The sequence below is a fragment of the Anopheles funestus genome, chromosome 2RL (genome assembly GCF_943734845.2).
Source record: "Anopheles funestus chromosome 2RL, idAnoFuneDA-416_04, whole genome shotgun sequence".
Classification (NCBI taxonomy): Eukaryota; Metazoa; Arthropoda; class Insecta; order Diptera; family Culicidae; genus Anopheles; species Anopheles funestus.
Genome location: NC_064598.1, coordinates 21,924,923 through 21,944,948, shown reverse-complemented (window position 1 = coordinate 21,944,948; position 20,026 = coordinate 21,924,923). Strand labels below are relative to the sequence as shown.

At 44.3% G+C, this 20,026-nt stretch overlaps 1 protein-coding gene across 4 annotated transcripts in view; it reads left to right on the top strand.

Annotated features, from left to right (window-relative positions):
• LOC125763831 (uncharacterized) overlaps positions 1-19,695 on the top strand; it is a 39,766-nt gene extending 20,071 nt beyond the window's left edge. For 2 of the 4 annotated variants that reach the window (XM_049427394.1, XM_049427392.1), the window contains exons 2-14: positions 8,842-9,354; positions 9,430-9,650; positions 9,918-10,076; positions 11,669-11,857; positions 11,922-12,117; positions 13,526-13,630; positions 13,804-13,999; positions 15,893-16,081; positions 16,332-16,474; positions 16,634-17,205; positions 17,628-17,777; positions 17,843-17,965; positions 18,039-19,695. In XM_049427394.1, coding sequence (XP_049283351.1) covers positions 9,068-9,354; positions 9,430-9,650; positions 9,918-10,076; positions 11,669-11,857; positions 11,922-12,117; positions 13,526-13,630; positions 13,804-13,999; positions 15,893-16,081; positions 16,332-16,474; positions 16,634-17,205; positions 17,628-17,777; positions 17,843-17,965; positions 18,039-19,279 — 3,771 coding nt within the window. In that variant the 5' untranslated portion in view covers positions 8,842-9,067 and the 3' untranslated portion in view covers positions 19,280-19,695. Of the gene's footprint in view, positions 1-5,210; positions 8,748-8,841; positions 9,355-9,429; positions 9,651-9,917; positions 10,077-11,668; positions 11,858-11,921; positions 12,118-13,525; positions 13,631-13,803; positions 14,000-15,892; positions 16,082-16,331; positions 16,475-16,633; positions 17,206-17,627; positions 17,778-17,842; positions 17,966-18,038 lie in introns of those variants that run through there. The other 2 variants (XM_049427396.1, XM_049427393.1) reach the window with 2 other exon arrangements.
• Positions 19,696-20,026: the final 331 nt, after the last annotated feature.

Genomic DNA, 20,026 nt, shown 5'->3' with positions numbered 1-20,026 from the left:
CCTTCGATGAAAACAAAGAAATGGCCCTAGCGACGCACGAAGGCACGCAACAACCGCTTAAACGTAAAATCATCAGCAATTTGTGGAACGAAGCTTGGAACATTGAATGTGCTAAAGCGAATCACATAAAACACACCCTCGGATTTTGCTTAGATCAACCAAACAGAAGCAAAGAAGAGGAAAAAACCCAACAAATCGACCTCGGCATAGTGTGCTCCCCCAACATAAGGGGTAGGATATGGCATTATCGTTAGGTAAAAAAGGAAGAACACAACATAAACATATATAACATCATTCTAATACAATGCATACACCATTATGTGTATGTGTGTGTTTCTGGGAAAGGCCTGTCCGTCAGCTTAACAGCAACCAAAAGCACCAAAAGCTAGCAAGTTTAGGACTTCTCCCGTGTTTTTTTTTTGTTGCCCAAGCTGGGTGCCCCACATACATACGCGCGAAACCGTACAAAACTTCACCCAAAGGTATGCAAATGTTAATATTTTAACACCACCTACGAAATCGCCGGAAGCGGCGCTGATGTGGGAAGGTGCACACCGTGAATCTGCACACCGGAAGCGGCAGCTTGGGCACCGCCAACGAACGACACAGCATCCATTACAATTATGAACAATTTGCGTGTCGAGGCCGGCGAAACGGCCAGCCCTTATGGCTCTATTAACAGACGAGTTTGGGTGTAGCGAAGCCCCCCACCAAAAAAAAAAAAAGAAGCACGCGTGTGTGGCTGTGCCGCGGGGCTAAAGTACCGGCGCGTACCGTATCTGTTTTTCTGCGGAAAATCCACGGCGAATACTCTCCGCTGCTGCTTTGTAATTCCGTTTGAAGTGAAACCACACATTACGGACGGAAATGGTGAAGCGTATTTTGATTTGATTGGCGGTTTTTCCAACATCATGCAAATCTCGTCTCTATCTCTCTCTCTCTCGCTGGCCACATTCCACCACTAAAACGGCAAAGGTGGCCAGCGTTTTGGTGCGTCAAACGGTAGCGATAAATAAAAGAAGCGTCCGTACCGCAAGGCGTAGTTGGGGTATTGGGTTCGAAGGATCCAACAAAATACCCACCAAAGTAAGTTCCTTGGGAGGTACAAATATTTTGCATCTCGTCCGACCCCTTCATACCCCTTTTTTTTGTTTGGGGCAACATATGCCAACCGGGTGTGCTGTCAGAAAAGCGTAACCTATAATCCTACGCCCAGGATATCCTTTTTTTCCCCATCGCCACCGTACCTCGGTGGGGTGTTGCTTCTGGCTGGTTGTTATCCCCCCACCACTCCAAAGGCCCAAACTTCCTCACTCAACCGAGCACTAAGTTGTGCACTATTGGGCCAACAGTTGAGAGCCGGCCAAACACCGTGGACCGACGGGTGTTTTTGAGTGTGCCTTTGATGGTGGCAAAGGGCAAAATACGTTGCAAAAACAAACGTAAAGATGCCACATGCAAAACGAAAACCCGTGGACGCCTGTCAAACAACCCGCCCTTCCCCCGTGTTGGTCCTGGTGAATTGTGGAATTGTGGAATAAATGGAAGTTACGAAACGAACAAATGTACCGATCGTGAGGTCCTCAGAATGGGCGACGCGCATTTTTTTGTTGTTGCTGTGGTGAGAAAGAGAATCGACCAACCATCGGCGTTTTTTGTTTTGTTGCTTTCTCGCCCATTTCTAGGGCTTTCCCACCTGTCTGCCGGTCTACGGCCAAAAAGGGAGGAGGCAAAAATCCCGTTGGGATTTTCAAATCATCGGAAAAATCATCATGAATTTATGAATGGCTGCAGCAGGACGATGATTCGATTATGATTATTTTTGGGGCCGGTCTGTTGTTGGTCTTGTTTTGGTGTGTCTGCCGTTTCTGCCCGTTTTGACTTCCATCTCTTCATTGAGGTTTCCAAGAAATCGTTGATCTTGTTGGTTTTTTTTGCTTCTTATCGGTTTCGTTGCTTTACAGTTTTCTTTCGTGTAAGAGCCACCGCATGCGGTTCGGGACGCTTTCCTGGTTGGTGCTTCTGTGAAGAGTGAAAATTGGGAAAATTCAAAGAAACAAGGGAATATATTGAAAACGGTACCTCTTTGAGAAGGTACCACCAGCAGCTTAGCAGAAATTGACTAGTCCGTACAAAAAGAGAAAAAAAATCACCCCAACGTCGATCAAATAGGGGCCGAACAAAAAAAAAAGAACAGTTTTAAATATTTATGACACCGTCCAGTGGGTTTTTGTGCCGATTAGTCCACCGGGAAAAAAATGGGAATAAAATAACAACAGTGCGAAAGTGAAGGAATATGTACCAACCGATCTCCGTTCGGGTCAGACGGCCGGCCCCGGTAAATGTCGCCAGGGAAAAATGGTGTGAAAAATGGGTTTTCATTGCTGTAACCGAACTAAAGTAAAGCGCCGGAAAGTGTGTTCCAAAAAGAAGAAAAAAAAATCCCTCTAGTTGGATATGCAAAGAGCGCTTTAATGCGAAAACGATGTTGCTAAGATAGCTTTGTACCCCCCAGGTTGAAGTTAATCCTCGTGTTATAGAATTTCCAAATTTAATGCTTAAACACAGTGGAAATGGCGATTGTGAAGTAACAATGGAAAAGGGGAAGGAGTGGTTTTGTGGTTAATTTATTTTATCTGCTTATAGGTGCTATTTTATCTTTACTAATAGCATATAATTGTAAGTTAACTATTAAGCACAATATTTAAAATAAATTAAAATTTGTATGCTTTCTCCATCTTACTTTGCATGTCTGATGAAATTTTTTGATTTTTTTACTGCAAATCGGGCTAAAAACATTAAAGTGTACGTTAAGCTTGCGTATTTGCTCACCGCTCAAATAAATTTTCAAAATGTGTACCAAGCGTAAAGGCTTAACACAGCGTGTTAACATGTTTGCTTGTGTTCGCTTTGATGATGTTAGATATCCATGTTAATCTCAGTTGTAAAACCCTTGTAACAGCAAAACATTGGTGCTGATTTGAAGTATTTTGTTGTGTAATTATTCAACGATGACTTCGTGCTTCATGCTTCATTGCAAACAAAAAAAAAGAGTTTACGTACAGATACTTAAAATTGATAATATTACAGACACTTAAGAATTTGTGCAAAACAATAAAACACCTAACTGTATGCAATCATTTGTTTAAATTCAGTATAACTAGTTTATTAGGTGTTTACCTACCTTTTCAAGAAGCTTTTAAATGATCTGTGCCCAAAGCCTCTAAAAAATAAAAAATAAATTAATGTTTTTTAAATTTTATATCATTGATAACATATAGAATAATCTTAAAAATGAATTGTTGAAGCTTTTCACAAGAAATTAAACATTTGGTTAATAACGTGTCTGCTACAAAAGCTCATCTATTATAATTTGTACTAACGCTTAGAGGAAAAGCTTCCAGCACCAAGAAATCTGCCACCGGTGGTGTTGATTTGCGGTGGATTGTATTAAAAACTTTTAATTCAATTCTGAACCATTGCCGCATGCCTGCCGTATTACCTAAGTCAACCATCTTTAAGTGGTGGCTTACAGTAACGGGAGTCCTTAGGATCATAAATACCGACCAAGTGCTTCCAATTTGCATGTGTGTGCAGAAAGTCACTCTGACCTTTCGCTCGTGGCCTCCTTTCGCTCGTGCAAGTCGCTCGTGGAAGATCCAGAAAAGGTCCTTCCCCATTTCTCCGACTCCCGTTTCCCCTACTCCCAAAAGGGCTGCTGCGTTTGCAACGGTTTGGCGGGATGAACAGGATGTACGGGGAGGTGGAATTTGGGAGGGTATTGGGTTTTGGGCTTTCGGGTAGATGAAGAAATATGCAAATTCATCGCTCCGTATTTCGCTTACCGAGCAATTGATTTATCCATTGCCGGGCGCTTGCTTTCGACAGCCTGGCAAAAGGACGCATTTATTTCCTTGTCTTTCGATTCCACGGCTCAATCTTCCCTCGGGACGAGTGAACGTGTGAACGGAGGCGGGTGTGTGTGTGTGTGTGTCAGTGGAAAGGAAACAAGGCCAACGATGCTTCCGAGGGAGCTTATCTTTTAAAAAGCCAAAAGCGTGCAGTCGCTCCAAGTCGAGTTTAGTGAAGAAGCGTGCTGGATATTGGAGAAGTGAATGGTTTTTAATTTCTTCTGTTCCACAAAGCTTTTGCGCTTGTATTTCCTGCAGGAATTCAAACAAAAACCGACTGCAGGAGCGAACAGGAAATGAAGGCAAAGGTAAGCAGCTCGGGCTCCAAATGGAAACGAATGATTTCGCTTCTCCGAATTGATTATCGATCACTTCTTCACATTGCATCGCATTAACGAGGCGCGAAGCATGGGGTGACTTATCGGCAAACCGGGGTCGGCCCGTGGGTGGCTTATGTGGGTTAGGAATTCGCTTTCCCCGAAATTGAAGCGAAGGTTCTCCTACCCCTTCCCCTTTTTTGGGGACTAGGCCGTTCGGGACAGCTGCCGTGGAAGATTAATGGGGAAGTTGAGCGCCGGCAGCCAACAGCAGTAGTAAGGCGGATTGTGACTGATGTAAGGATATGCTACCAGAGTGAGTTTTTGTGACCCTTTGTACTTTTTCTTCTGCTACCTTTTTTTTATTTGGTATTTGTTTCCCTTTTTTTCTGCAATCATTTCCTTTGAAGCATTCGGGTTAAGCATGTGTTTAATTCCGCAGTGTCACAATGGCGTGTTTGACTCGATGATAAATCTTTCCTGTTTCGCCTGGTTAATATTCTCCCGAAGGAGGAGACCGTTTTATTGGCCCCGTGATTTTGGGGCTGGATCGTTAAATGTAAGACACCCTTCGGGGCAGGGCATGCCGGAATGCGGAAGGATGAGGTACAGAATGGGATAATAATTTGCCTTGTTTTTATGGTAACCTTTTTTTGGTGTTGGTTCTCCTTCTCTCCGTTTCAGACTCGCTTGCACAAGCATACCGATATACACGACACTTCTAGCACAAAGAACAGTAGACCCGCCGAGTTGTGATAAATATTTAAAGCATTCGGGTCATCTCAGACACGAGATAAAGCTCTATTGAAATTATTTCAAACACTTTTTCATACTTATCCTGTTATTTTTATTGTAAAAAAAAGTAAGAAAAGGGTTGCGGTGTCCTTCGAAAAGGCGCTTTGTCTCGGTAAAAAGGTGCATTTAAGGTACGTAATAGCTTTAATCACAATCTAAGCATTATTAGATTACTTTAAAGATGTGGCTGTGTTTCTGGTCGGTGTTATCAATGAAGCAGACATACAGACTACTCTACACAGCCTATCAATTACAACATTGCAGTCAATTTCCATAGAAAGACCAAAAAGCCAAAAAAGTCAGCTAAAGTCACTAATAAGCTAATACTGTTCCAAAAATTGCCTGACTTTAGGCGTATTGTCTTATAGATTGCATACTTTACGGCAAAATTCCACACAGTGCGCTTACAATTACTAAGCTTGTTATAACTTTCCATTCAACTTTCTAATCCTTTCCCCAGCATTGGTAAAGGTTCTTCCATGTTTCAAAGAAGTGCTACCCAACCCAAAAACCCAGCAGCTTCTTTGCATAGAAAATCCTTTCATGTCACCTAGCCAAAAGCCAATGCCACTTTCGGTACGACCTTATTGTAAATGAACCCTGGGTTACTCTCACACACACCCCCCGGGGGACCGTCAAATTCTCCTCACATCGCAATATCATCTTCCAGCAACCAGTTAGCCATTCCTGTGCTTGTGAGGAGGACAGTTTTTCTTTCTTTTTTTCCGGGTTCGTTTTGTTTGAAGCAATCGGACGTAGTACACTCATAAAACTGTCACCGGAAGCAACTGTCGGCCGGTTCACGGAGTTCAAGGTGCGGACAAAAACTTTCGTAAAATTAATTCCATTCAAGGGCAGAACAAAGCGGAACAAGTGAGACAAACAAAATAGCACAAAAAGGAAGAGAAAAAAAACAGGAAAGAGGAAAGACTTCAAACCGGAGCGACCGGAGCGACGGTTAGTCGTCATGAAAGCGGGACAAGTGCGTGCAAACTTGCAGGCGGTTAATTTTACTAGCGCGTGCGACTGGAACCGGGGGAATGGGTTTTACGACTTTTCGAAGGCAACGGTGATGCTGTGTACATGCCATTTTTTTTTTTTTCATTATATCCTAAGCATCTGGCAGGCGGCCTGGTTCTGTCAAAGTGCTTGGGCAGATTGCATTCCACACCGTATGGAACGCTAGGGGTTAGTGTGAAAGTTTGCTTCTAAACAGTGCCCTTTCCAGTTTTTGGCCACATACAGGCACACACACACACACACACAAGTTGCTCGCCTGCTTTGGGACACAGTTTCCGGGCGGATGGCCAAAATTGTTCCCACCAGACTGGTTTTGTCTCGCGCTTATATACATGTGTCAGTGCAAGAGTTTAACCTAATTATTCTGCACCATTCCATGGCATGGTTTAGGAGAGAGGTATAATTTACCCCTCCGAGAGGTCCGAGAGGTTGTAGTGCAGAAGGAGAACTTTCCCCTTGCACTGATGGTCCTATATTACCCGCAGGGGGATGGATATCTTTCAACGATCCGGAAAACCGCCGGTTGAAAATACGCTCTAGAAAATGGGAGAAAAATTAAAATAAAGTACCAACATTCCACACAACCAATTAAAAAGAAACAACAAACTTCTAGCCCACCCACTTGCGTCGTCCCTTTCAACGATCCCTTTGGGGTGGACGTGGACTGATTGATAATTAATGTTTATACAAAGCGGAATGTTTTCGATGACGGAAACGGGGGAAAAGCGGACGATAGCGAAAGGGATACGAAATGGAGGAAGAGAGGGGTCAACAAACGTCCTTCAAATAATCCTCTTTGGGAGGTGTTTTTTTTTTTGTTTCTTGCTGCAATCATTCTAATACATACTGATGCCAAACTGGAGCCAAAAAGTCAAATGCGGATGACAAGCAGAACCCAGTCCCCCTTCCCTTTTCCCCCCTCCCTTTGGTGGCAAATTTTATAGTACACAAATGTACGCTGACTCATACAGAACAGCAGAACTGCAATACCCCGATTTGAACAGAATAAAACACTGGAAAATCCACTCGAAGAATGCAGCCACACGGACACACGGCCATTGGTACTTCCGGCTGGATCATGTATGCATATTTGCTGGCGGATATAACGCTTACACACCCCACACCCCACACAAACGGGCAAACGGGTCAACCCCCGTGTGGCCTAGTTTTATGTGGCAATCGGCACATGCACATTGCATACAGAACGGGCGGAGGGGGAATCGTTGCCGCTTAAGTACACAGTACGTCGGGTTTTATAGGAACCATTGGGATGGTATCACTGTCAATTTAGGGAAAATCGTTTGCCAACTGTTTCTTCAACCCGGCACAAGAAATCGCTATCTCTTTGTACAAAAATGTACTACCGAAAAGAAGAAAAGAAAAAGCAACAAGGCAATGAAATCCTGTCACTAATAGACCCGCAGTGCAGCAGTACCATGCAGCCAGATTAGGAAAAAAAGCAGTGATTCCCATCGGTCAACTGTGCCGTGTAAGATGCGATAGAGCACATCGAAAGAAAGAAAGAAAAAAAAGACAAGTCAAATGTTAATCAACCGTTAACAGTGTGCGCTTCCGCTTGGCCCTTGACTTGTTGCGGAGTTCGGTACAGCAATTCGTAGTTCCCGTAGTGCCTACATCCCTGTAGGACCGGATGCTAATGGAGTATGTAATGTTCGGCTCTCCCTTCGGTTCATTGCCACCTCGTTCGGCTCGTTATCGTTTAGCTGGTTGATGATTTTTTTATTCAAACGGGTTATCGATAACACCTCCCACCTCCTTCCGTAAGAAAGGGGTAGAAGAGAAGGCAATGAAGAGAAGAAAAAAAATCCCTTCCCAGTTTCCGATGACGATGATGATGATGATGATGGGAAGACGAACAAGAAGATCATCTTGGCAGCCCCCATAAGCCGACCGAGATAACTGTTTGGATAGATGAAATGAGGTTATGAAATATGCAAAGCATCATCATTCCGATGCAGTGGGATGTGGGAACAGTGTGCACGTCACACAGCAACTCCGGCAAAGTTTCCGGCAGTTTCCGTGTCTTTTTTCCTGTTGTTGCTGTTGTTGACATTAGTGGCAGATAAAGGTGGGACAGCTCGATATTGAAATCCGTTTCCTTTTTTCCTAACCATCGTGTCAGGTATATCACAAAAAAAAACCCACTGGGAAAAGGATATTCATTGGGAAATCCCATCATCCTCATCATCATTCTGTTGCCAATGCTTTTGTGAATAGCGCATCTTTAAAGGAAACAAAACCAAAAGAAAAAAAAATAGCGAATATGTCTTCCGGTTAAGGACCCATTCATGGGTGTGTAATGCAAAACGCAGATGTAAACATTGACCCAGGAATAGAATGCATCTTTTCAAACGCCTCAAAATCAAAAGCGTTGCAAGCGCAAACATGTGACGTTCTGATGGGATACGTGAGTGTGTGTGTGTTTGTGTCCTTTTTTTGTCTCCTCAGGATTTTTAATACACAAACATTAATTACTATAAACCCACCACTGCACTGTACAGTGGTTGGACTTTGACATTTTGCTGGTAGCAGCCGGTTGGCCAGCTCTATAAAATGGGAACATCCGGAACCGAACAGGCGTAGTTGTGCGTCGATGTTTCGCGTGAACGGAAGTACTTGTCCACGTTTTTGGGAATGTATCCGCCGTGAAGCGTGTGAAGTGATCGGACAGAGTAACTTTGGTGTGATACCGCATTCCAAGAGTCTTTAACTGCTGGATCTTACCTTGTTTTTTCTCTGCTTCTTTTTGTCCGTACCTTGTCCCACCTTGTGCACAGGTGTCCGATCGGTCCAAGTGACATGGCTGGATGGTTCTGAACGTGTCAGTAGCAGCAGGTGCAGCTTGGACCGCACGGCCAACGACCTGTCGGAGGGCCACGGCAATGGTCTGCACCGTGGCCACCGTCGGTTGGGATAGTTCAAGCAGCAACGCAGAGCCCGCTTCCGAAGCATGCTAGTACCGCATCCGCTTCCGACTACGGTCCAACAACGATCGCGTTGCCAATGAAGGCACTCGGGAGACGCGCGGACGGACGGCAACACGATCGGCAACTGACGGTAGTCTTCCTGCTTCTAACGCTATGGCTTTCCGGTACGAGCAGAATGGTACCGTCTGGGGTCGTGGGGACCGGTACGGTGCCCGCTGGCTCACTCAACAACATCACCTATAGCAACAGCTTGGTCAAGACGAAGTATGGACCACTGCGCGGTATCGTCTTCCGGACGGTTCCGGTGGTCGTCGAGGGCTTCCTGGGTGTACCGTATGCGTCACCTCCAATCGGCAGTCTGAGGTACGTCCATGGTGTCTTAGGTAGGTCCAGTACGCTATCATTGTTTTTTTTCATTGCTCCCTCAATTTCCACCAGGTATATGCCTCCGGTTACGCCATCTACCTGGAAATCTCCCCGCTTGGTCGACCGGTTTGCCCCAGTTTGCCCACAAAAGTTACCCAAGCTAGACGGTACCGATGCGGGTGTACTGGGAGATCTTCCAATCGATCGACTAAAGCAACTCCGACGGTTAGTACCGACACTGGTCAACCAGTCGGAGGACTGTCTGTATCTGAATCTGTACGTGCCACACGCAGGTAAGTTACAGGCCTGACACTTCTTTACAGCTCGCAGCATGGACCGGTCATCCACGGTTCGGCCTCAATTCCGTAGTGCATTGCAGTGTAGACTGTTACAAGCACGACTGCAAGCATTGTGGGAGTGAAGTCGCCCGTTGGAATTCAGCAACGAACGATCGTCCAGCTTTTCGCCCCCCAAAAACGCGGGAAGCAATGTCAACAGTTCTTAGTGGCTTAATTTTTTCATTCCCAAAATTTCCCTCTGACCTTACAACGACATGCTAGATGATACCGCTCATCGGCCGGATCACCTCAAACCATCAATTGTATATATCCATGGCGAGTCCTACGAGTGGAACTCTGGGAACCATTACGATGGTTCGACGCTTGCAATGAACGGGAATGTTATCGTAGTTACAATAAATTTTAGGCTAGGAGTTTTAGGTAAGTGTGACGCGCACTCGCCCCCTCCCCATTTGACCATCCTCCCATTTAATCCTCCCTTACTGTCCCACTCATTCCCCAATCGCCTCAATATGGCTAACGGTGCTCATCAGCCAAAGTTCGCTAGATAAATACCTTCATTGGATGTTTTTCTTTGAGCCAAAGTTTCGAATAAAGCTTTACGAACTTCGGAAGCAGGTGTGGTTGTGTTTTTGTTTTTTTTTCGCTTTTGGGAAAACTTCTTGCTCGATGAAACAAAGACTGACTTGACATTTTTATGAAGTTTACGAAGAGGCAAATAGCAGCAAACGACACATCTGTTCGCTGTTGTTACTAGAAGTGTGGGATCGAAAGTAGGGCCGAACTGTAGGGTGCTGTGTGATGAATAAAAGAGAAAAGAAAGCGAGAGGAAAAAAAGGCTGTTGATATGTTTATCCATAGCACGTAACTTAAGGACTCATACAAATTGAGTTGTATTTTGTTTGTGGTGTTACAAACTTTCACGTTGCGAGCTTCATCAATTGGGTGACCGGGGGGCTAAACATTTCATTGCGTGGAAGTGATTAAGTAGTGGAGCTTTGTTGCATATTTGAATTGTATTCATATGGCAGAGAAATTGTTCTTTCGTTAATAAAGTATAATGAATCGAACTTTTCGAACGGAGAACGAGCTCTAGTGGAGATTTAAGCTTATGGATTTACAAACAAATGTGACTGACGCCTAAAAGTATGCAAATGCCGTTTATTAACTATCGAGCTAATACCAATAAACCGTATGAGCTTACACTTGCATACTTTCAGGGGCTAAGACACAGAGAGTAGCTAAAGCAATTGTAAAGCTTGCTGGGTTTTTTTTTTCAAAAAGTTTAAAATTATTTTCCAGTTTTAATAAATTTGAAGTGATAATAAAACAATCAAAAAATAGTTTATTTTCATATTGTAACTAAATATTAGTAATATACGATAGCTTTTCCGTTTCATACTTAAACAAACTTAAACAAACGATATCATAGAACAAAAGCACACTAAACTTATACCTCCATCTTTACTTACAAAAACTTCAAATGGCTATTTCCGCTTAAAAAAGGAAACGAAAGAACAGTAAATAATTCAAAATAGTTTTCCTCCATTTCATGATCTGTGTTTTTTCCATCTTTGGTTTGGATTGCATTACGCTTGTGGTCCCGAGTCTGCCGAGAATGGTAAAGGAAGCGTAACAAAACCAATGTCCGCTCTTGGTGGAATGAAATCTTGCAAATTAGCGAGATCATTATCTAGTGGGAAGTATGTATGCAACTTTTTTTTCCCTTCATTTTATTTGTTCCACTGTCACAGTTTGCTCACTTTCTTTGCCATAAAAACGATAGACGACGATGGTCGTGTGAACCATCATTTTGTAGCAAACATTCTCCCATGAAAATGGGTGAAAGGGAAGTATTCAAATAAAGCTCGTACCGACGTTGTTACCAACGCGACCCTAACCAACTGATGAGTGCCGTCGGGGTACCATGGCGCGTCGACTAACACCGGCTCACCGACTAACCTTTTTCCGACTTTTTTTTCCCGCTTCGTAACGGTGGCTTCATTCGGTAGGTTTTTTGAAAACTGGTGCTAAGGGAAGTGCTCAAGGCAACTTCGGGCTGATGGATCTTGTGGCCGGACTGCACTGGTTGCGGGAGAACTTGGTCGCATTCGGGGGTGATCCGGCAAAGATTACGCTGATGGGACATGGGACGGGTGCGGCCCTCGCCAACATCCTAGCCGTATCGCCCGTGGCAGGAGGTAAGCATGTTGATGTTCCGTTACTGACCACCAACCTGAGCTGCCGGTTGTCCTTCTTTGACAGATCTGATCCATCGTGTGGTGCTGCTGAGCGGTTCCGCTCTTTCACCGTGGGCCATCCAGCGGGATCCACTGTCCGTGAAGCGCAAAGTAGCCCAACAGACCTCATGCACCGGCGACGTGGTGAACGAAGATTTGGCCCCCTGTTTGCGGACCAAACCACTAGCGGAGCTTATGAATATATCGTTGAGTAGTCCTAGGTAAGTCGTCGGGTTTTTTTTTGTTTGTTTGTTTAAATGTTTGTTTGTTTGCTCTGTAACCTGTACATCACGTTTTTGTTTTGCCACAGCCAAAAACCAAGCCAAGGTGTTTGATGTTTTGGGTGCAGGAGGCATTCTGCTCTGTTGACGATGCCCGAAAACCAACAGCCCATTAGCTTTACATCATAAATGTTTCATCGGTGTCCTCGGTGTGTTTATACTTTTAATTACGCCCTGACACGGTTGTGCAGATCATCCGCAAACCCCTTTTCGGGAGGCACATTTGCAAAAGGGCGTACCCCTTTCTTTGCCGACAGCAAAACACCAACGAAAGTTATGATCCAATGCCATAATTATTATTTTATGAGAGTTGCCAACAGTGTGTTTTACAATGATTCCAATGTGGTTTATTATTATTTCAAATGTTTTTTGTGGGTCTATTAGAGTGTATCACTTTTTCATGGGACAATTATTGACCCCTTTGTTTGGGGACTGTGGAAGGTTAAATGTTGCAAATTAACGCTTTGCTGCTTAAGAAGTGGCGTTTGATAGGAGCTGTTTGAAAAGTTTCAATTCAATCAACTTTCTCCCTCAAGAGAGAAAAAGGTTTAGGGGCGAACAGAACGTATTTTAAATGGTATTGATTACAAAATATCGAAAAATTGATTCTTTAAATATTGATTCAAGCGTTGTAAGGTTAAAACACAAGGGAGAGCGGTATGAAAGGTACATGACGGTCAGTTTAAATAATTTTAAATGAGACTACCTAAATGATATATTCAGTATGGAATGAGTATACGCTTGAAATTTAAAATTGAGATTAGATTATTATTAAAAAAAGTTTCACAATAATATAGTATAATAGAAATACCCAATTTACCCAAATCCCTTGAAGTTGCCCCATTCCATTTAAAAGTTTCATTCCCTTTCCAAAACCTTCCTTAAACAGTGTCGAATCATTAATTAAATTGCACTAAACGCAAAACAATTTAACCGTGCCAATTTCTTTCTTTTGCCTTATCCCTTGATAACAGCTAAAAGTGCCATTTCCGCACCTTTTATTCCCTTATTATATTAAAACAAAAGTGCAAATCAGCCTCAAATCGAAAATGCCCGAGAGGTTTTGACGATTGCTCAGATTACATAGAACTTGGGCAACGAACATCTTCACCAAAAGCGGACTTCTTTGCGTGTGTGTGTGTGTGTGGGTGTGGCTTTCACTTTGTGCAGTAAATAGAAATTATTAATAAAGAAAGAAAGAAAAAACAAGTAACTAAATACAACACACCTTGGAAAGGGGCAAGGCGATACGGACGCAAATATCAACAAAACTCCCGCTGATAATTATTATCTTGTGCTGATTTTTAATTTCCTTCCTCTCATTTCTACTGCTCGCGGCGGGTAACAGATTTTTGCCAGGATTTGCACCGTTTGTCGACGGAACCGTCATAACACCGGCCAAGGCGGCCGTTATTAATAATCTTAAAATACCGACCGACTCCGCGATCGCAAGGTAGGCCCAATGTTTACGATGATGATGGTAATGATGATGATGATGATGAGTAGCAGGAGGAGGAGGAGGAGGATGTTTGGAGGCCCGACCTTTATGACCTTTTTCCCTTCGCGCCTAACTTTAGCTATTCGTATGAAAGTTTCGTACTAACCTTGCCTGTCCTGTACTTCCAGCACTAGCGGCATCGAGTTCAGCAACTTCCACAAGCAGGACGTCCTGTTCGGGCTGACGACGTACGAGTCCTACCTCGAGCTGACGGCGGCGGATCTCGAGTTCGGCTTCAACGAAACCAAGCGCGACCGCATCCTGCGCACCTTCGTACGGAACACCTACCGGTACCATCTGAACGAGATCTACTCGGCGCTAAAGGTAAGAATCGGGCCCCCCCACGGTTGAGTAGTACCGTTGAGCGTTTCGCGCTCGGTTGCGGTTTGAGCCACAAACCCCGGGCACACCGAAACCGCAGTCAAAGTGAGAGCGTAAACTATCTTTAAGCAAATTCGGTTTAATTCCTTTTCCTTCAAGTACTGTGTGCACCCGTGCGCTCTAATCACCAAACCGTAACACACACAAAAAATACACAAAAAACGTTAATGCTGGTGAATAATGAAACGAAAACTTGGTGGTGGTTTTCCAAACAAACAAACAAAAAAAAACGCAGCTTAAGAGGAAAATGTACCGTACAGGGTTCGGTACATTTTGTGCCTTAATTCACTACTGCTGGGTCGCTCGTTTTAATCAATAACGAGCAATTTTATTATTTAGCAGCAGCAAGCAAAGCAGGCAAGGTCGAACATTTTAAACGTATCGAACCCAAATCGAAGGAAGCTTTGGAAAGGAAGGAAAAGTTTACGGCACAGATACGAACGGAAGGTGCAGGGCTACTTGGTAGTAATTGTTATTACTTATCGTAATTTTGATATTGAATGTCATACCTTTTGCTTGGTTTAACGTTCTCCAGCAGCTCGAGCTGAAGGGTTTTCGCACTTTTTATCGGTACCATGGTTGATATTTACCCTTTCGTAAGAGGTTTTTTTTTAATTCGACAGGCTAAAGCTTAAACTCCTGGAAATGATTCGTTTCTTACTAATTTCAATCATTCAATTTTCTTAATATCAGTAATGCAAAGCAAGGATAAACTTTTTAAAGGGCATAAGGAGCAAAACGTTCGTTTCTAAGAATCTTATATGCAAAACAAACACTCGTACCGTTTGAGCTTTGAGTAACCCTGTAAAAGCGAAACTTTCAAAGTTCGTTAACGGCCGTCTACGGCACAAAAAAAATGCTGGCCACTCTCGCCGTCGCTTGTCTTTCATGCAACTTTAATAACGACACAAGAAAAAGGCTCTTCAGCTCAGTGGTTACAGTAATCTTTCTGGTTTTATCGCCATTTCCATTGCTTTCACGCACACACACACAGCAGCAGCGTTGTCTCTTGCTGTAAATCGGTTGCCGAACGGCGCACTTCCGTCGATCCTTACCGCTTTACTTTGATCATCCGTTGCGTTAAACATTGACAAAGCCATCGAAACATCGCCAAAAACCTTTGGCTACAAAAATATTGGCAAATTTGCTCTAAATTGATTAGCCCAAACAAATTAACGTTTAAAGGACAGTGGGGATCTGTGGGAAACCCGGCTGCTTCAAGAGTGGTTTCGACGGGGGTGGTAAATTAATCACGAAAAAATCTTATTAACGCTTCGGTAAAGTGTCGACAGTCGAGAAGCCAAAAAAGAAGCGCAAATCCGTAAATTGCCAATTAACTAATAAATGGGTAAAAGTCAAGCGAACGCACCAGAATCGAATTCTTCCTTTTTGGAATGTTTGATCCTTTCGTCGTATTTTTTTTTTGTGTGAAAAAAAAGAATCGCTAGAAAATAGAACACAAAATAAATGGCTGAAAGCAGTCCTAGACTGTCAGGGACATTTATTTTGTCCTTCATTTTCGATTTCTGCGCCCAGTACTGGTGGCAGGAAGGAATAACTTTTATACGACATCGAAATGGATGGAAGAAAATGTTTTTACTTTGGACGCTACTTTGGATTTTAGTTTCGAAATTGTGGTCACTAGCAGAGAGATGCTGTTCCTTCCATTCTCCTTCGGTCTGATGTTTTTTTTTTCTCTCACGTTTTAGAAGTTTGGAGATTGATTTTTAAGTTATCCTCACAAAAACTCGGCTTTGCCACGGCTTGACAGTGTGCTGCTAATGCATTAGTGGTTGAACTTTGTTTCTTTCGTCGGTTTTGCCTTTGCTTTCCCAGAACGAGTACACCAACTGGGAGCGTTCGCCGAGAAGCGCCTACGGATATCGGGATGCGGTGTTGGAGCTGCTGAGCGATGGACTGACGGCGGCCCCATTAGTTCAGTTAAGCCATCTGCACAGCCTGCAGGGTGGACGATCGTACTTTCTGCACTTTAAGCATCAGTCTCATGAGTGGAAATTTCCCCAGGTATGTTACCGTGTTGAAAGGTTATTCGGATTAAAGTGGTTTCGAAAATTTAAAAAAAAAACAACTTTTGCTACACGAATTGCATACTTTTAGGCAAAATGTGCAAGAACAAAAAATAAATCTCTTCGCCTTGTGTTTGCCTTTTGACCGTAGTATTTCACCAGACATTTGTACAATCTATGTCCTAATTCTATGGAATTTTGCATTTTTTCTCCTCTTCCTCTTGACGTATCTTCATCTGCATCCACAGCGAAGTGGGTCGGTTCGAGGTGAGGATGTGCCTTTTGCATTAGGATTCTCACCATCACCGATGTTTCCACTCACCCTTACCAGGCTGGACATGCAGGTCAGCAGTACCGTGATGCGCTATTTGTGTAATTTTGTAAAAACAGGGTACGTACCAACTGCTCCGTGCGGTCCTTTGTATAGCGCCCAAACAGCCGAAACCGATGGAGGCGCCTGGTTGTTTTCCGGTTTAACACATGCACAGGCGCAAGATATGATCGGTGGTTCGCTTCCACGTAACATATATCACTTCCATCTCTTCCACAGCAATCCAAACGGGCTACGGTCCGGACCGCGGATGGATGTGTTCGTGAATAGTAACAATAAGCGTAGCTGGAATCCGGCAAAGAAACCACACAACGAGACGCTCATGCGTCAGCTGCTGTCATCCTTTCGGCAGCAGGAACCGCTTCAACCACGAAACCCACTTCCGGCCATCGCAGGGCAACCGTTGCTTACACCAGAGCAGGCGTTGATGCAGCAGCAGCTACAGCAGTACTACCACAAGGAACAAACGAACCGCCAGCAGAAACATTCGCGCCGGAAGCGGACGAGATATTCTAACGATTTGCAACGGTACAATTCCGGCGAAACGGGTAGCTATGGTTCGAGCGAGGAAAGTGCCGGTCTGCCAGGCGGATCGAATGGTTCGGGGCGGGACGGTGAGGAGGACGATGACGATCGTCAGGATGGTGAGGAGTCCGGTGGACGGGGCGAGACTGAACCGAGCTATTACAGTGTGGATAGTGACTATGTGTACAGTGGATTTACGACCATCAAGTACAATCTACCATTCTGGGGACATTACGACACCACCAATCAGGTTTTCATGGAAATAGGTAAGTGAGTGGAAGATGAAAAGCGTTGCAAAGGAGGAAGTCTTTGTTTTGTTTACGTTTCCATTCCACTGACAGTTGGATGCACCATGGCATACTAAGAATGTTCTTCAAATAATCTTCTGAAGTGATCTGATACGGTGAATAAGCTTTTGTTGAGCTTGAATGAATACCTGAAGAATTTTTGAAATCAGAATTCTTAAATTATTCCACATCTTGAACTGGAAAATGTTATGCGATCAAAGACGTTATAAATCATCAATGCAAAGACTTTTTGTGCTAAGATCGTTAACGGTTGTAGAATGTAGAATAGAAAAGCAAAACTTAAGGCACAAACTCACAAAAGACCACTTAATTTTCGGCAGTAAATCTTTTTTTTGTTAATAAGAAAATGTGACTTTCTGCAACGCTGTTTCCATTTGCAGGGAGCCAAGTTGTACCGAAGAGTCACTACCGGGGACACAAACTTTCGCTCTGGCTAAGCTTGATTCCACAGCTACACTCTTCCTTCAACATACCCGAGCTATCGATGAGACATCATCACTTCAGTGAAGAAAATCCAATGTTTTACGATGGTAGGTGAAGGAGCAAGCTCGTTTACTTTGTTTCGCAGTTAATTCATCTTCATTTTCACCAACAGGACTTGTGCGGGAGCAGATCATTGAGCCACCGCTAATGCACTTAGGTTTTGTAACATCGACCACCTCGAAAATGCACAAAACGGAAACGATTGCCTCCACCATACTGCAGTCCATTTCGACAGGTGAGAAGTCTAAATTTTAGTATAATAAGCTTGATAGGTTTAGCACTGTTCATTCTCCATCTCCTTTCCCCAGAATGTCCACCCAACATCACCTTCATCCAGACGGCATCAGCATCCTGGCCGCTGCACAATTCCGCGCTTCCCGCCCACCATGGCGACTCCAATCGTAGTCTGATCAATCGGCTAACGAACAGCTACCATCGCAGTTACTCCACTGCGCTCGCCATCACGATCGGTGTCGGGTGCTTTCTGCTCTTTCTCAACGTACTGATCTTTGTCGCGATCTACTATCAGCGTGAAAAGCGCGAAAGCAACTCCCGCATGAAGATCAATCTGCTCGAACTCGAATCACGGTTAAACGTGGTCGAATCATCGTCCGGTGCTGTTGCTGCAGCTGCGGCTGCTGCTGCCGCTGCCTCGGCTGCGTCTGGCGATGGGCAACAGCTAAAGGAGGAAACTTCTTTCAGCACTGCTCAACAACAGTCTGCAGACGATGAGCAAGTGTCTACGATGAAGGGTGGTGCATCGGTACGGGTGGCTTCAAACGCTCCGAACACTACTGGTACGATCGCAAAGGCACCGTCAAGCAGTGGCCCGAACAGCATACAGACAATCGAACTATCGCTGACACCTCACTATCATGGTCACGGACATGCAACTTCTATGCGACGCAGCAGCACTTCCGCCATTAAGCACTCGCACAAATGTGAACTCCAGCAGCAACATCTGCAGTACCATCATCATCAGTCGTCCTGCAGTAACAATCGTACGGTTTCACCGAAGAAAGTCTCGATCGTATCACCGAACCCATCGGACGAACAATCCTCATCCGGTTCGGCATCATCGCTCGGGTCGGATCATCCCGCGGTCGCTCCCGCACAACCGCGAGACACTAGAAGCTATTCCGTCGTCAGTTTGCCGAAGGAACTCTGCAATCAATCGACCCAGTACGATCTGGCCGAAGTGTCACATCTGCTCGTAACCTCACCACGACCAACGATGGCCAGTACCGCCACGATGACCAGAAGGCGAGATCTACGGGACGACTTCCGTTCCTCCCCAGCCATCAGTGGCAGTACGCGTTCGTTGGCCACGGCCAAAGACTACATGCATCGAGATGGAACAGAGCTTCTGGTGCAGGGTGGTGGGGCCAGCATCTTACGACCACCGTCACTGCATCAACTTCATCATCATCAGCATCTACATCATCTACACCAGCAGCAGCAGCAGCAGCCGCAACAACCCCAGCAGCAACAAACCGATTCCTCCAGCAACAGTAAAAAGCGTGTACAGATACAGGAAATTTCTGTGTAAAAGCGACCGCAACCTTCCCTTTGTTGGGGTGGTGTGTGTATGTGTAAGGACGGGTGGGAAATTGGGACGAATTGGATCCCATTTTTAGTTGTTTTGTACACAGCAAGTAATGAGCAAAAAGTGTTTTGCTTTGTGTCAGTGCTTGTGTCACGTGTGAAGGGACGGCCTGACGGTAAATTGTACATATAACGAATAACTTACTGAAAGAAAAAAAAAACGTTTTTGTGCTGTAATAACGATAATGAAAATTGGCTCCTTTAAAGAGACGCGAAATACACGAACAGACCGAAAAACACGCGCTGCGGGACATTATCGATTACATGTGTTGACAGGTGCCCAATTCGTCCACCACGTGACCAGTGTAACGAACGAATAGTGATGAAATAAAGTGAATACGATCGATATCGAATGTGAAACGTCCGAGTGTGTGATTTTCCTTTTTTTGATTTTTAATTATATTTTTCAAGTTTCTTTAAAAAGAAAGGCATTTTTTCCAGTAAAACCAATATGATACGAGGTATTCGATCAATAGAACTACTACTTGCGTGTAGTATACAAGCCACAACATGGGTGGTATTTCTTTTTCTTCTTGGCAATACAACTCAGGACCTCTTCTTATCCTACAGCTGAGTAGATCGATTTTAATGAGATTTTTTACACCTTTTTACAAGGGCGTCCTGTGGCGTGGACTACACCGTCACATACTGTCCTGGGAAAACATAAGGATTCACGAAGTCCTCGTAGCCC